At 35.0% G+C, this 17,350-nt stretch overlaps 1 protein-coding gene across 1 annotated transcript in view; it reads right to left on the bottom strand.

Moving 5' to 3' along the window:
* Positions 1-17,350, bottom strand: part of SEMA3C (semaphorin 3C) — a 164,732-nt gene that overhangs the window by 45,203 nt on the left and 102,179 nt on the right. The window contains exons 8-12 of the mRNA XM_016199829.2: positions 17,159-17,301; positions 14,372-14,486; positions 12,354-12,423; positions 10,079-10,223; positions 1,572-1,794 (exon numbers count right to left, since the gene is read on the bottom strand). Coding sequence (XP_016055315.1) covers positions 1,572-1,794; positions 10,079-10,223; positions 12,354-12,423; positions 14,372-14,486; positions 17,159-17,301 — 696 coding nt within the window. The remainder of the gene's footprint in view (positions 1-1,571; positions 1,795-10,078; positions 10,224-12,353; positions 12,424-14,371; positions 14,487-17,158; positions 17,302-17,350) is intronic.

A 17,350-nucleotide genomic window follows, 5' to 3' on the forward strand; every position in this document is an offset into this window, starting at 1 on the left:
GGCTCAGCGGTTGGGCGTCGACCTAGGATCCAGGGGATTGAGGTTCGATTCCTGGTCAGGGCAATCGATCCCCAGTCAGGGGCATGCAGGAGGCAGCTGATCAATGACTCTCATCATTGATGTTTCTCTCTCTCTCTCTCCCTTTCCCTTCCTCTCTCTGAAATCAATAAAGATACATTAAAAAAAAAAAAAAGGAATATAATTGATAAAGAATGGTCCTGGAAATGTCAGGAGGGGATACAATTAAAAGCAGAGTGGGAAATGGTTAGTCTGGGAAGGAAGGATTACTCCCTGGTATAAGGCAAGCAGAGAGCAGATGAGTGAAAACACAGATATGTCCAAGCGAGGGAGAGGATGCCAAGTAGTACAGGTCAGAAGCTTCTCACCCTCGGACCAGCATGAGCCGTAATTAGATGAGAGTGAAAGATTCATATCTGAGGTTTTAAGTATAAGAATAAACAAGGGTAAAATAAGAACATTATAAGAGAAGCATACTTTGAAAATTATATTTAGCCAAGAAAAAATATCCACATCTTAAACAGATTGAAGTTTGAGTACAACTTATTCCTTAGCTCAGAATACATATTCCACCACTATGCATCTTATAATGAGGCTTACAGACACATTGTATAACTATTTCTTAAACTAGTAGAGAAATGACCTAATTTCATGGGCTAGTTCTAATATTGCAACAAGACAAATAAAGACTTTTCATCACTACAGGTAGTCAGGGATGTTAGAAAGATGTTGCTAATTACTGCCTTACAGGCAAACTTGTTTCTTGTTTTCTTTATTTCTTTTCTTTCTTTTTTTTCTTCTTGAGTAGTGGTTCTCAAACTTTAGTGTGCATTAAATTTACCTGGAGGGCTCGTTAAAACACAGATGGCTGGGTTTCATCACTAAAGTTCCTGGGTTGGAATCTGAGGATTTACATTTCTAACAAGTTCTTGGGTAATATTGATTTTGCTCTTCTGGTCTGGGGGGCACCTTTGAAACCACTGCTACAAGGCTAGCCATTCAACATGTAGGTCTATAAACAAGAGTACTTTTACTCAGCTTGTCTATTGAAGTCAATTGACAAACTAGAATTTGTATTAAAATAGTACCATCAATATATTTTTAAAAAACTCTCTGTATTTAAGTTATTGAGTTCATTTTCAAATGTTATCTAAGACATATCTATCATTATCATTATCACTGAAAAATGAATCCATGTATTTGTAAAAGAAAAAGTCACAGAATTTGCTTTAGTTGAGAAACCACTTACCCATGCTTAAAATTTCTTATCTCTTCATTAAGGTCATTATTATTACATTTTATTATAATATGTGCCAGGAACTATTCTAGGTGCTTTATATGCTAATCCACTTACACACAATCCTATAAAGTAATTTATTTTATTAACTCCAATTTATAAATGTGGAAACTGAGGCATAAAGACATTAACTATCTCACTGATGGTCAGACAGAAGTAAACACTGGGGACTTTTTGGTTCCAGTACCATAGCTCTTACCTATTTTATTACACTCTTTTTTACACATTAAAGTATATTTTGAGCTCAAATACTTACCTGTTCCAAGAAACAGGACATGGTATCTGCCATCAGCAGCATTCACTCGGTCCACAGCTATCTTCGTGTACTTATAGTCAGTGCCTATTCGGACGATCAGAGGCCTTTTGTGGATTGGGTAGATAGAATTGTACATAAGAGGATGGTTCCGAATGAAAGTGACAACGTCATCTGGGAACTCCTTGGTGGTTCTCATATTGGGTGTAAATGCTCCTCCTGGGCACTAAAAAGTATTGTTTTAAAAAATAAGTTAATAAAATACTTACTTAGTTTCAGTAATGATCAAATGATCTACTTTTCAAAATACTTAGCTCAAGTTGTTTTAAGTGAACTTGCTTCCCATTGAGGAGTAAAGCAGCGTAACTATACATTAACTATATAGACTACCCATAGAAAATGAATATACAAGGTGTAAAATTTGGTCATTTGAATGAGGCTAAGTCCACTAATCTTACTCTATTTGTTCTCAGAGAGGAGCTGAGGCCATTGTATATATAACTTTTCACCTTCCTCATCTGTTAGAAAAACAATCATGTGGATATAATCGAATGCTGCTACTGGCTAAAATAAATTAGGCTATCATTATCAAACTCAATCAGAACTCTAGTGTGCAGGGATTTTATTTTATCTGATCCCTTCTCCCAAAAGAGGGATGTCTGAAGTTGGAGCTTGGATTGGATGTGGTAAATTAGACCTGACAATTCCCTTCTGAAACTGTTGAAAAGACCCTGGTGACTTCTATTAATTTTAGAATAAAATCCCTACAGCTTAGCATGGCCTGCAAGTCCCTGGCCTGCCTGCATCCACCATTCCCATAATAGTTCTTGCTCTTCCTGAGACTCCAGCATGCTCCTGCCCAGCACCTTGGCACTTGCTGTTCCCCATCTGAAATACTCTTCTCCATGCAAGACCATGGTTTTCTCTGTTACCTCATTCCATTTTCACTTGAAAAGTTTCTTCCTTAAGGGTGATGACACATATAAAAATAGCTCCCCCTCTCCATTTCCACTATCTCCTTAGTGTGCTTTATTTTGCTCCACAGTCTTATTTACCTAACTGTAAATTATATTTGCTGCTTGTATCTTTACATCTGTTTCTCCCTCTGGGATAAAAGCTGTGTACTGACCTTAACTGGGTATATTTTGTTCTGTTTCACCCTCAGACCTATAACAAAGCTGACAAATAGTAAATATTTGACAAAGAGTAGTGAATTACTCTATTATATTTGGCATCTAATTTTGGTGCAGGGGCTGTAAGAAATAAGGGCCTCTATTCTGGCCAAGAGAGGAAAGATTCAGAGCATCAAGTTTAAAGGGGCAGATAGAAAGCCAAAATGAGATCTGAAAAAGGACTGCTGGATGGCCTCAGAGTTCTGGACAGGGAGCATGGCAAGGGCTTCTGAGGAGAAGATTCCATTTACAGGGCACCTGAGGCCAAACTCAAGGGTAGGCTGGGAGCTGCTGGAGCTTGGAACTCAAACTCGCTCACTAATAGAAACTGAGCCGTAGTGATATGAGCAAAGCCGTTGGATATAATCATTTTTTATTCTCACCCAAAGATATGTTTATTGATTTGAGAGAGAGAAGAAGAAAGAGAGAGAGAATGTTAGAGAAACATCAATCTGTTGCCTCCGGTTTGTGTCCCTACAGGGGACTGAACACACAGCCTTGGTGTGTGTCCTGGCGGGGAATGGAACCTGCAACCTCTTTGGTGCATGGGATGATGCTCCAACCGACTGAGCCACCAGGCAGGGCAGTTACAATATTTTAAAGCATACAGACATTATTTGTCTAACCCTATTAAATACCTGTCAATATCTCTACTTTCTGGGGGGAAAAACAAAAACAAAACAAACAAACAAACAAAAAAACTTCGTTAAATTTTTGTTGAAAAAAAGCACTCCTGCTCTGGTTTTCATTTATCTTCTTTAAAGAAGTACAAGGTAAAAGGGAGGCAATAAAGCAAGCTTCCTGACCAGCAGCAGTGGGCACAGCATTGCTGGTAAACAGTAATAAGTCCAGTAACAACTGGAAAGCTACATCTTATTCAAAGGTGGCCACGAACACTCATTTCTAGCTGTAGGAATACAAGCTTAGTGCAGGCAGATTTCAACAGAAGATAGAAATGTGGAACTTTATGTGAAATCTGCCAAAATTTTAATATTGACTCAATAAAAAAAGATAAACAATTCTAGGGACCAAATAAAACATGGCAACCTCTAGGTTAGTCCTTGCAACAGCTATCCAATAATGTTAGTGCCTCTGGGCCAGGAGTGCCAGACGGACCCACATTTGCAAATAAGTCTCAGCAAAGTACTAATGCAGCCATGATTCAGACTGAATCATGCTGAATGCAATTTTTAGACTAACTTTGACCAGTTAACATTACTAGAACTTTTAACGGGACCAGTAAATATAGTTCTTTTTTTGTAGAAAGGCACGAGGAGCAATTAAATGACTTTACTAAGGAGAGATAATGACATAAGTAATAAAACTAAACCTCTCATTTGTTATCCCATTAACTAGACTTTCATCTGGGGTTCATATATTCTTCTTGTACAAAAAAAGCATTATATTTAAATATACATGTTTATAAATTGCCCACAATGTAGACCAAATGAGGACACAGAATTCCACTGGAGGGTGTTCTAAGCTGATGGATGTGTTCCATACTTCTCAAAAGTCTAGGATTATGGGTGTTTTCTACCCTCATTCTTCATACAAAGTGGAAAAAGGAAAATACATTGCTCACTGAATAAATACATGGAAAGAACAAATGCATGGGCAATTTAAATCGTTCCAGACCTTCATAAAACACCACTAATTATGGTCTGCTAAGCTGAGCTGTCCCCTTAAATATCTGCAAGCACTCTCATTTGTAAGTTCCAGAGAGATCCAATGTTAGCACATATATTACACTTCATATAATTTCCAGGTAGCAATTATTTTCACATGTGATAAAGTAATTAAATTGTGTATCTTATTTATGGGATTTACTTCATGATAATAAAAATTCAGATAAAAATTATGTTATGGTTTTTCAAAACCATAGTTATTAATAAGGTAATCCAAATGAATCAATTCAGATCAGTTATTTTATATTTACTCAAATGTCTCCCATTTGAGATTTCTGTTTATAGTATTCACAATAAACTTTTTTCTTAGAACAAGTGTCTCCTAGGATAAGTTTATTTCAAAATCACAAAAGAATTCTTTTTGACAATAATTAATCTTTCCATTGACTCATGCCATAAACTCTGCAGATAGGACAGAATAAATGATAGTGATGGTGACCAGAACAAAAATTGATTACCCTTTGCAGACTCTCTATCTGAACTGGAAAGTTTGCTCATTGTAACACTGCCAAGTCTAAATAAGATATGGTTAACTTAGCCCTCACCTTGAGTCTGTGAAAGCTTGTGTCTTGAAATCTAAAGATAATATAACATCCATGTGCTACCATAAAATAAAACCTTTGTCCATTAATTGGGCTGGTGTCCAATTCCTCAGAAGGATAATTTTACTCCACAAACAGTCATTAAGTAATTTTGGTTAAACTTCTTTAAGTGTTTGTTTTCCTCCAATTCTAGCTTTCTGTCTATCAAGCAGTGATAAGCACTCCTTTCCTGAGTAAAGACATTTTAAGTGTTTTGATTACTAAAGTGTTAGGTGAAATGCTAGGAACAATAACAACGCTGTGTTAGGGAAGTGTCAGCAATTGCTGCCCTTACCTAGTTTCATTCCTACTCTGAGCTATCACTGCTCACCTGCTGATCTTTGTTGCTCCTAAATGTTCTCCTGATCTTCACATCCATTGTACTAGTTTTCATCATTAATATATTCATATATTAATTCCTATGTCCATTCTCTGGACAGCTTTTATCCAAGAAGCATTTTGATAAGCCCAGTAGAAAAAGTAAGAATAAAAAGCTACAATTGTCTTCTAGACACAAGTATTTTGGTAAGAAAGATGGACATAGGCAAAGCAAATATAAAATAAATAAGAGAACTGGGTTCATAATCAATTGACATATATGTTTAAAAGTCAAAAATTTTAAACAAATTTAGAATAGTGGAGAACTTAAGGCTGCCAGGGTCAGTGGCGTGGTTTAGAGATAAGTAAACAAAGTTTGCAGTATTTAGACAATTGTAATCGCTGGGGCATTGTTCGGTCATAGAACACAAAGTGGAGAAAAGAGGTAACAGCTGAGGCCAAAAACAGCAGAAAAATAAGTGCAAAACTAGTCAGAAGGAGTAACAGGCATGGTCAAGAGGAGCTTGACCTAACACTTGAAAGATGAGTCATAAATGGATAAATAGATGAACTTAGAGGCATTCCAGAAACTGGGTTAGTTTTTCTAGAACTAGTCTATAAAACTTGTATTCTGAGGAAACTGATCTTATGTTTAGACCCTTGGTAATCTAGGCCTTTTACTGAAAACCCAAACAATTACATAGTTGGTCTTGCACTTACGCACCATCTGGCCCTCTTCTTCCTCCCATTTCCCCCCACTACTAAAAGAACCCTTTGCTCCAGTCCCTCTAGGCCATGCAGAGCTTCTGGGACTCACTTATTCTTTTTGTTCTTTGCCTTGCAATGTATACTGTCATCTCTGCCTGGAAACATCTTTTCTTATCTATCCCACTTATCCAACTGTCCTTCAGGACCAGCTTGAGTCATATTTTTTTATATGCCTTCAAGGCTGATGGACAGCAATCTCTCCTCCGGGCTGCAGTATTTATTGTCTATCTTATTCATGCATGTGCTTTTTTGTTAGTGTTTTTTTTTAGTTTAGTTTTTTTTTTCCAATCCTTGCCCAAGGATATGCTTTTTATTGATTTTAGAGAGAGAAAGGGAGATAGAGAGAAACATCCATGTGAGAGAGAAATACTGATTGGTTGGCTCCCGGGAGCTCCCTGAGCAGGGATGGAATCCGAAACCTAGGTATGTGCCCTGACTGGGAATCAAACCCGTGACCGTCCAGTGCACGGGACAATGCTCCAACCAACTGAGCCACTCCAGCCAGGGCTATTCGTGTGTTCTGAATAACCTGAAACATTATGCAATTTGAATTTTCATGTCTATGTGCCTTATGTGCTTAACATTATTGTAAAATTTATTAACTGAATATTTTCAAACATCTAAGAGATATAAAAATACTTCTAATGTAAGAACAGTGGGACGATGCATGTAATCAACAAAAGTGCTAGCAATCAACTTCTCTTTTTCTTGCCAGCACTACGTGAATTATAAATTTTCTGTGTTCTTTTGCTCTACCAGGTACCAGACTTTTTCAAAGCAACATGATTGAAGCCGACGGTTCTGCTCCACTTGTAAATAGATATTAAAACTGAACACTTTTATTAGGTTCTGCTTTAACAGGATAGAGTATGCAAACACAATCTTCTGCAGCAGCTTTATACACATTGCAACAGGATAATGTAATACGTTAGCTCAGCCACAGAGAGAATCTGTAGTCTTTGGCTGCCCTTTGCAACATACCAAAGGTGTCTTGTTTCCTCCACAAACTTGAATTACTTATGGAAAAACATTATGACACAATTGGCAGGCTTCTTCCGACCGACTTAGACTTGCTGGTTGGGGCAGTTTGCTAACACAGCTATCAGCCTGCTTTAAATGAAGCACCTACAGGAAACATTATGAAGGTATGAGATTTCTGCCAGCGTCCTTTCTTTAAGAATCTGGTCATATATTTACGAGGTTGACCTGGCAACTGGACTACTGTGCAGAGAAATAAAGTATGCCAATCACAATTGATCCTTCATTGGGAGGACTTCAGAGGCAAAATCCCCAACCCCAGAGAAGAGGAAATTCTTTGGGTCACTTGGCTGTAGGTCTTCTGGCTACATGAATGAGATATTAAATCCTGGAAGCCCAGGGAAGAAACAGACACTGGCCACTCTGAGTCAGAGAGCTGACTTCGTGGTGTGTTCAGTAAAGGGTGGAGGGACGAATCTTCAGGGAGGAATGCTTTTCTAGGAGAAGTTCCAGAGGTCATTCCTCCACCCTGCCTCTTTTACTCCCCAAGGATCCCTCATTTGACTTTTTTTTTTTTTTTTTTTTTAATTTAAAGGAGCTGCTCTTTTCTCAGCACCAGATGTAGGAAACTCCATTATAGAAATATTCCTCAAGTACTGATTACTCCCTTTTTTAACAGTCAGCTCCAGATGTCTGTCACTAAGCCCTGGCTCATTCCACACTGCTTTAGAACAGGGAAAAGAAAATGCTTATTCTTAGGAGCCTGGAAATAGTGAAAAGTGGGACTCCTAGCAGCCTTTTCTAGTTTCACATTGGTTTATTGTTTTGCTAAAAAGGGTTTATATATCCCCATATTTCATGTAGAATAATTCCTATATGACTTGAGTGGTTCTCTCACTGTGATTTTCAGAGTCCTTTTGATCTGGGTAAAGAGTCTGACAAGCATTGGGACAAGGGAGTCTTTTCTTTAGGGAAAAAAAATCCCTGATTTGTAATATTTGCCAATTTCCATGGTGTAAATGCTCCCACTACACTGATTTCAAGTTATTAGGGAGATGTCCTTACTTGAGACAAGGTACACACAATCTGCTCTTGTGAGCTGGTGTAAGCTGGCTCCAACACACACTCATTGAGGCTCTGTGGCCATGAACCCTGATTCAATGATTTTTTTTTTTTTTAATATATCTTTATTGATTTCAGAAAGAGGAAACAAGAGGGGGAGAGAGAGATAGAAACATCAATGATGAGAGAGCCACTGATGGAGCCCGCAACCCGGGCATGTGCCCCGACCAGGAATTGAACCCCAATCGCCTGGATCCTAGGTCGATGCTCAACCGCTGAGCCACGCCCAGCTGGCCGATGAATCTTGATTCAATTAGTGTGGCTCTCTTTTATCTGTTTTATTGATTTATCCAAGGAATTTCTCCTAAGGTATTATTTGTGCAGGGAAACAAATTATGTTGAGTACACAAATCAATTGCTCCTTACCATATCCCACATATGTGTTGTTCAAAGAGTAATTAATAAAAGTGTACACAATCAGCCCTGGTGGGTGTGGCTCAGTTGGTTGGAGCATCATTCCATGCTCTGGAAGGTCAGGACACATGCCTGGGGTTGCAGGTTCAGTCCCCATTTGGGGGCCCAGGAGGCAGCCAATTGATGTTTCTCTCACATTGATGTTTCTCTCTCTCTTTCTTTTTCTTTTTTTTAATCCTCACACAAGGATTTTTTCCCCATTGCTTTTCAGAGAGAGCGGAAGGGGAAGAGAGAGAGAAAGAGAGAAACATCAATGTGAGAGAGGCACATTGATTGGTTGTCTCCTGCACACAACCAAGGTACATGCCCTTGGCGGGAGTCGAACCTGGGATCTTTCAGTCCTCAGGCTGACTCTCTAACCATTGAGCAAAACCGGCTAGAGCTCTCTCTCTCTCTTTCTCTTTCTTTCTCTCTCCCTTCCTCTCTCTAAAAAAAAATAAATGAAATCTTGTTTCTAAAAAGTATAAGCAATCACAACCACCTCTTAATTTTCTGGATTATGGTGAAGAGATGGATTGGTCAACTTCAAATGTCAACTAATTCTCAAAACTATGATTTATTGCTGAATATGTTATCAGTGAGTCACCTGGAAGTGCACGAAATACACTGAATGAAAGAATGAGAGCTCCTGAGTTACAAAGGAGTTTGAAAGTTGCTCAATTTCCCCCTTCACTTTCCCTTCTCTTATGTAATCTCTGCTTTTTATCCAACACACCCCTAACTGGGGTACCTTAAGATGGTTATATCTCTTGATTTCTCTTTCTTATGTTATACAAAATAATTAAATGTTTCTATTTCCTCCTCTTCTGTTGAACTATGAGCATCATACAGAGGTTATTTAAAAGGAGATTGTGAATTCTATGATAGGACTGTGTTGCCAGTCATGATTAAGTAAGTTTAAAAAAATGTTTTTTCATGGATAAGTAGCAATGCTGATATCACTTTCCAAAATTAATTCAAAGTTAACTTGCTAATAATATATATATATATCAAAGATTAATCTTTCAGCTAAAATTGAAATATCTCTTCATGATTTATCTCTAAATTAATTCTCAAGTGGTTATTTCTTGACTAAAATTGATGAGACTCCTTAATATAAGGAAGAATTGTGAAAAGCAACTAGTATCCAAATTCTTAGGTTGCCACCAAACGGTGAGCACTTTCCAAGCTATGGTTTTTATGCCAATATAATTAGAAAATATCTCTACCTTGTCTAACATACTCAGTGGTCTTAAAATCTAAATAAGATTTATTAGCAACAGCACTTAGAAAAAAATGCACAGAGTGCTATAACATATATAACGTATTTGGAAAAATCCCAAATCTGGGAAACCATGACCTGGAAAATTATAATGAATATACCAGTAAGTCTATGGTTGTATTTAATAACCATGGACTTGATATTTGTTTCTTATTAAATTATATATTATTTTAAAAAGGAAAATAACAAAGAAACTTTTCTGGATACTTACAGTTCCAGGGCGAGGATATGGAATTCTACCCTGATAGGAAATCAACTGATGATTGGGCCCTTCCTTGTGGGCAAAAGGACCATTAAACACAGTCTGTATATCAGATAAATGGTACACACACACTGCGGATCCTTTAAAAACTGAGCTAAAAAAAAAGAAAACAAAAATAGATCCATTTTCTCATTATTTTAATTTAAATACAATTTAAGAAATAGATGGCAAAGTTCATGATAAAAAGTTGATATAATTCATCATGGAAATGTTCAATTTTATGGTACACTGTAAAGCTAAAATGTTTCTACTATTTTGAAATAAGCCATTGATACATAAAGCATTAAAACATTTAATTTACTCATGAATGTAACAGACAATAAGTTATAGAAAAGTTCTCAATGTTTCTGCAATATTGTATAAGTTAAAGAAGTTTCGAATTAGTTTATCTTAGGAATAAAAAAATGAGCCCAGCCAGGTGTGGCTCAGTGGTTGAGCATTGACCTAGGATTCAGGAGATTGGGGTTTGATTCCCAGTCAGGGCACATGCCCGGGTTGCGGGCTGCAGCCGATCAATGACTCTCTCATCATTGATGTTTCTATCTCTGTCTCTTCCTCTCCTTTCCTCTCTCTGAAATCAATAAAGATATATTTTTTAAAAATGAATTTAAATTTTAAATACAACGTATTATAGTTGAACTGACAGAAACAAATCTCATTAATAAGAGAACACTATATCTCTTGTCTTGACTTTTAATGTGAGAATGTTCTTACATGTTCTCCTAAATAGTATTGGAGAAGTCTAAATTGTCATTATTTATGTACTTTCCCTGTTAGTCATAGAAAAAAGGGGATCCATAAAAGACTCATTAAATTACCTTTAGTCAGTAAAATCTCATATAAAATTTGTTTAGATTCTTAATGAAAACTATTTCCATTGTCACTAAGGCTGATTGACTGAAACCAACATTTCTACAATTCACGTATTTCTCTTAAATTAGATGTATAATGGAAAACTTCAATGGTCAATGAGAACTTAGATGCCCGTTAAAAAAACAAGGTATATTATTAATCATTAGCATTAATAGTCAGAAATGACAATTTTCAATATTAAAGCTATTGGTAATGAGAAAAACTGAAACTAGGAAAACATTTGTTTGAAACAAACATTTATTTCTTAAGAATTTGGTTTCTTTTTTCTTTTTTTAAAATATATCTTTATTGATTTCAGAGAGAGGAATGGAGAGGGAGAGAGAGAGAAAGAAACATCAATGATGAGAGTCATTGATCGGCTGCCTCCAGCACACCTCACACTGGGGATCGCGCCCGCAACCCGGGCATGTGCCCTGACTGGGACTCGAACCTCCATCTCCTGGATCCTAGGTCGATGCCCATCGGCTGAGCCACGCAGGCCAGGCCGTTCCTTTTTCTTTATGAATTCTTGTAAGTTAAATCAGGACTACTCTCTTTGTTAGAACAGAAGTTAGACTTACCCTAAAGAACATATTTTTAGATATCTTACAGGGCAAATGTAAATATGATTTATAATCAATATCCCTGTGATTTTCTTTTTCATTGAATGGCTCATTATAGTTTATAGTCGTACACGTTTCCCTCACTAGGAGAGAATGCTAAAATCTTTAAATTTTCACTTTGTGGTTGATTGTCTAATGAAAGGGACACATTACATTCTGCACTGGCCAGGTGACTGCTGGAATATTGTATTGAATTCTGAGTAACATTCCTAGTATAAACACACACACACACACACACACACACACACACACACACATATCCTGGAAATGGTGAGGATAAGGTGAATGCCTTGAAATATATGATAATTGGAGTTATGCTTTCCAGAGAAATTAGAAAACAAATACATCTTCAAATATATGAAATGCTGTCATATGGAATATAAAAACATGTTCAGTATTTTGTTTCTTTCTAAAGAGTAATCACTTTAGATTGCTCTTTTAGTAAAAGTTATTTAATGGAAATGACAAATGTTTTATTTGAATCATGAGTCTTCAAATTATTTCCTTAAAACACAACATAGTATATAACTTTATTTTTGCATTATAATTCATATTTCTCTTTCTTTGAGGAAAATGTCATAATCATTATAAATATTCTGTACAAAACTATTTTGAAAGCATTAGTTGAGCATAAACATATTTTGGTAATAAAACAAAGATAATAAAACAGGAAGGCTAAATCCTAAATGCTATGTAAAATTAAAAGTTGAAAAAATGTTTTTGCAATAATTACTATGTTTAATAATTACCTTGATGTTGTAAAAATGCCATACACTAGTGTTGTCCTTGGATTATCTGTTTCAAGCAGAAACACATCCTCTGTAAAAGAGAAATATAATTCTTTTAAAGTTCCCAAATATTAACTCTATTTTAAATTTTTACCCTAAGAAAATAACTTAAACTATGAAAAATATTACTCAGGAAGATATTCCTGCAGCATCATTCCAATTTAAAAACAACTAAATTAACTAAATGATGGGCTCATGGTAAATGAAATAAAATGTTATACAAACACTAACAGGATTTATGAAGAATGCAATGTTATGGAAACCATGGTAATAAAATAACATTAAGTGGAAAAGGCACAATGAAATATAATATGAACTAGAACCATGTAAACCTTAAACTATACACCAAAATAAAATAAGAAGATTACCAATGAGTGTCTCTGGTTAGCAGAGCTATAGGAAATTTTCTGCTGCTTTTTCTTTCTCTCTGTATTTTCTGCTGCTTTTTCTTTCTCTCTGTATTTTCTACATATAGGGTTGTGTGTTTTTTTTTTAATTTAAAAGGTGTTACAAATCTCAATTTCTTTTTGACCTAGAGTTAGAAGTTCTAATATGGAGGATAACTTTTTCACAGGGACTTATTTCTCTATACAAAATAAGGACTTTTTTGGGCTATGGTCAAAGTTGTTTAGTGATATTTTTATTTAATCAACAATTCCTCAGGCAAAAAATAGTTTAAAGTATATTAAAACATAGACAATGGTAAATATAGAAATAAGGTATATTAATACATAATAAAACTTGGAAGTAAATTTCTGAGAGAAAATTCCAATTAATAAATAATTGTTATGATTATAACTATCTGTTTTTAGTGACATTTTTGCAAATAAAGTTCCTGCTGAGGAATACAAAGAAAGGAGTATGTATTTTAAACTCACAATGAATTTAAGACCTCTCAAGCAATACATTGATACCACTAGTTTCCCATATGAGAACAAAGGCTGACACTATGTAGATCTCTCTAAAATCAAGAAAGAACCTTATTCTAACTCACTGAAACATAAACACACTTGTGAAGAATTTGGGGGAAAATAATGAATGACGAGGTTATAACACAAAATCATGGTTAGAACTTTTTTTCCTAGAAAATCTGACATAGAAACTTTTGTGTCTATGATCAACATAATGGCTTTCGAGGAGACCAACTATTTCAGGTTTTATAACTGTTAAAATCAGTAACTTTTTTGTATTACAATACATTTTAGTTGCTTACTTCATCTCCTACCTCAAAATCTGAGTAAATTAATACATTTACTAATAATAACTAGCATCTTACATTTTAAAAACTTAAAGAAAAATAAAAGTCATTTATAAATGGCACTTCATACACTATAGTGTGTAATACATTATTCTGATTAAAAAGTAAAATGTTCCTTGGTAGAAAGCAATCAGATTGTTAGTTTGTATTTAACCTGGGACGTACATCTTTCTTCATGTCTCACATGCTGGAAAAGCCTTTGTCCCAGAGTCACCAAAAAGAACTAAGACTGGAGCACAGATCTAAATTCTACTCTAACGCTTTTTCATCTAACCTCTATTCTGTCCATTAACTGTAATAGTAAAAATATATAGCTGTAATCTTATATAAACTGATTTAAAAACAGAGTATTAGAGTTAAATGTATATGAAATACACATGCATTTTAGAAAAGCACAAACATATCATTAGTTATATATAAAGTACTACAAGTACCTCTCTCTCTCTCTCCCTCCTTCTGTCCCTCTTTCTCTCTCTCACACACACACATTCATATATCATGGTGAATTCAATGAAATAAATGTTTCAGCAATGCATTCAGAGACAAAACAGATTTTTTAAATATTTAAAGACATTTGACAGTATCCAGATCATTAATTCAAGCTGACATATTGCTTATGCTGAAAATATCCAGTGAAACACATCCTCTTCAGAGAGTTTATTAAATTTAATAAATTTTACAAACTGTCTTTCAAACATTTTTCAAATTCACAGCTCTGTACCTAATTCATCGAAGTGTGTTTCCGGGCCATCTTCATCAGTCACCGAGCACACCAGCCTCGCTTTTAGGAAAGTTGTCCACTTGTTGACAAGGCTCCGCAGTCCGCCGGTGTCATTCTGCAACAGATTTGTAAACACATTTCAGGTTGCTTAAGGAAATATTGAAGTCTATTAAAAAATTTAACTTGGATTCTTATTACTTGGGGACTTGTAATCTGAAGGATGGCTATATTAACCATATTTGAATAGCAATAGAGAGGAATATTTAAGATATATAGTACGATATAAAATAGCCATATGTTATACTTTTATCTCCTACAGTGTGGTAGCGATTGGAAACGTTTCAAAAAAAATGAGTTTATGAATATATTCCCTAAAGCTTTATAAACTTAACAGTAATTGATGAAAATATTTGTAAAATGTTACAGAATATATGTCCTTTAATTTGCCTTTCCTTTATAACTCATTGTCTTCAGTATGAACACTACTGTGTACAGTGAAGCTTGCAGATTCTACTGTGGTCAGCAGAGTTGGTTTATGCTTAACACCAAGTGGCCCCCATAGTTCTAGATTTTCCTCATTTCTCTGTGCCATCCTTTCCTCCTCAGTATACCTAATCAGATTCTTTAATATACATATTTCCCCACCCAGGGCAGGGGAAATGGCATTGGGATCATTCACAAAGTCTCTATTGATAACATTTTTCCTTTTTTTTTCTTTTTCTTTTTTTTTTTCTTTCATATCTTCTGTTGGAGTTACTGCCTTGCTGCAAATGACTGAGAAGCAAGTGAGCTCCACTATCAGTGGAATATTGTAAAATTGAAAAGTATACCACTTTAAATACTAAAGGCTTTAAAAAATAATTCTGCACAAAGGATGCTAATCACAAATGTTGGGACATGCCTGTGAACTCCTATATGAGTAGACATCATGATTTTTTGAGCTACTATATATACTTACTGTTTAGACACAAAAATATTTTGGTTACTGTTTATAAATTAAAACTGCATTTTACTGAAGCATTTCTTAATACTTGCAGTTGTAGATAGTTCCTCAATAACTGTCTTTTATTAAGGTTTTGTTATATTTTATTCACAAGAATTATTCTGTTTCTTTCTGTAATATACAATCTAGCTATTTGTTTTTAATACTAATACATTAAATAGGAAAGCAAAAATTAATCATTACTGTTTATTTATATAAACCCACAACCAAAATATTTCCTTGAATTAAGCTTTATGTTGAAATAAGTGCTTATCTCTTATGACTGATGCAAATAAATGTTGTTCAAATGTCTCCTATAAATATTTTATTAATTTATAGTATTAGATAATAAAAGTAGAAAGGCAAACTATTGCAAAAAGAAAAAATAGTATATAATTTGATTTTTTAAATATTTCTTCAAATTAGAATAGCCAAAGCAATCTTGAGAAAGAAAAACAAAGCTGGAGGTATCACCCTCCTAGATTTCAAACTATAATACAAAGCTATAGTAATGAAAACAGTATGGTACTGGCATAAAACAGACACATAGATCAATGGAACAGAATGGAGAGCCCAGAAATAAACCTATGCATATGCGGTCACTTAATTTATGACAAAGGAGCCAAAAATATAAAATGGGGAACATTACCCTCTTCAATAAATGGTCTTGGAAAAATTGAACAGCCATATGCTTTCCTACACCATACAAAAATTTAACTAAAAATGGATTAAAAACTTGAATGTAAGGCCCAAAACAATAAAACTTCTAGAAGAAAACAGGTGGTAAGCTCCTTTACGTAGGTATTGGTGATCTTTTTTTTTTAATTTGACACCAAAAGCAAAGCAACAAAAACAATAATAAACAAGCGAACAACCTCAAACTAAAAAGCTTCTGCACAGCAATAAAAACTATCAACAAGATGAAAAGGCAACCTACTGAATGGAAAAATAAATGTAAATCATATATCTAATAAGGGGATAATATTCAAAATATATAAAAATCTCATAAAACTCAATAGCAAAAAAAATGTCTTTTAAAAATGAGCAGAAGACCTCAATAAATATTTTATTGAAGACACAGACATACAGCTGGCCAACAGGTGCATGAAAATATGCACAACATCGCTAATTATCAGGGAAATGCAGATCAAAACCACAATGAAATATCACTTCATACCAGTCAGGAATGCTACTATTAAAAAGATAAGAAATAAAGTGTTGGCAAAGATGTGGAGAAAGAGAACCCTTGTGCACTGTTGGTGGGAATATGATTTGTTGCAGCCACTGTGGAAAACAGTATGAAGGTTCCTAAAATAATTAAAAATAGAACTATACATGATCCAACAATTCTACTTCTAGTTAATTGTCTGTAAAAATGAAAACACTGATTCAAAGGATATATGCCCCCATGCTCACTGCAGCATTATTTATAATAGCCAAGATAGTGAAACAGCCTGTGTCCACCAACAAATGAATGGATAAAAAAATGAGGTACATATACAAACTTGGAATACTGTTCAGCCATAAAAAAGGATACAGTATTATTCTTCATGACAACACGGATGGGCATTATGTTAAATGAAATAAGTCATACAGAGAATGACAAATACTGTATGATCTCTCTTATATGTGGGATCTAAACAAAAACAACAAAACAGTTCAAAAACAAGAACAGATCAGTGGTTGCAAGAGACAAGGTGAAGGGTGGGAGAAATGGTTAAAACGGGTGAACTGGTTTTTGTTTTGGTTTTTGGTTTTTGCTTTAAGTTTAAATAAATTGAATTAAAAATAATGTTAATACTTACAGGACAAATTCTGGCAATCATGGAATGAATCTGTTTTGTGCTTCTGCTGTTGTCGGTCAGTTTCTCTTTAAAGAAGAAGTAAATCTTAGCATCATTTGGATCAGTTCCATCTGGGATGACATGTGCATCGACAAACATAGGCTCTGAAAACAAATACAAATACAAAGGCTGTAAGTATATGATAAAAATCCA

The sequence above is a fragment of the Miniopterus natalensis genome, chromosome 10 (assembly GCF_054644295.1).
Source record: "Miniopterus natalensis isolate mMinNat1 chromosome 10, mMinNat1.hap1, whole genome shotgun sequence".
Classification (NCBI taxonomy): domain Eukaryota; kingdom Metazoa; phylum Chordata; class Mammalia; order Chiroptera; family Miniopteridae; genus Miniopterus; species Miniopterus natalensis.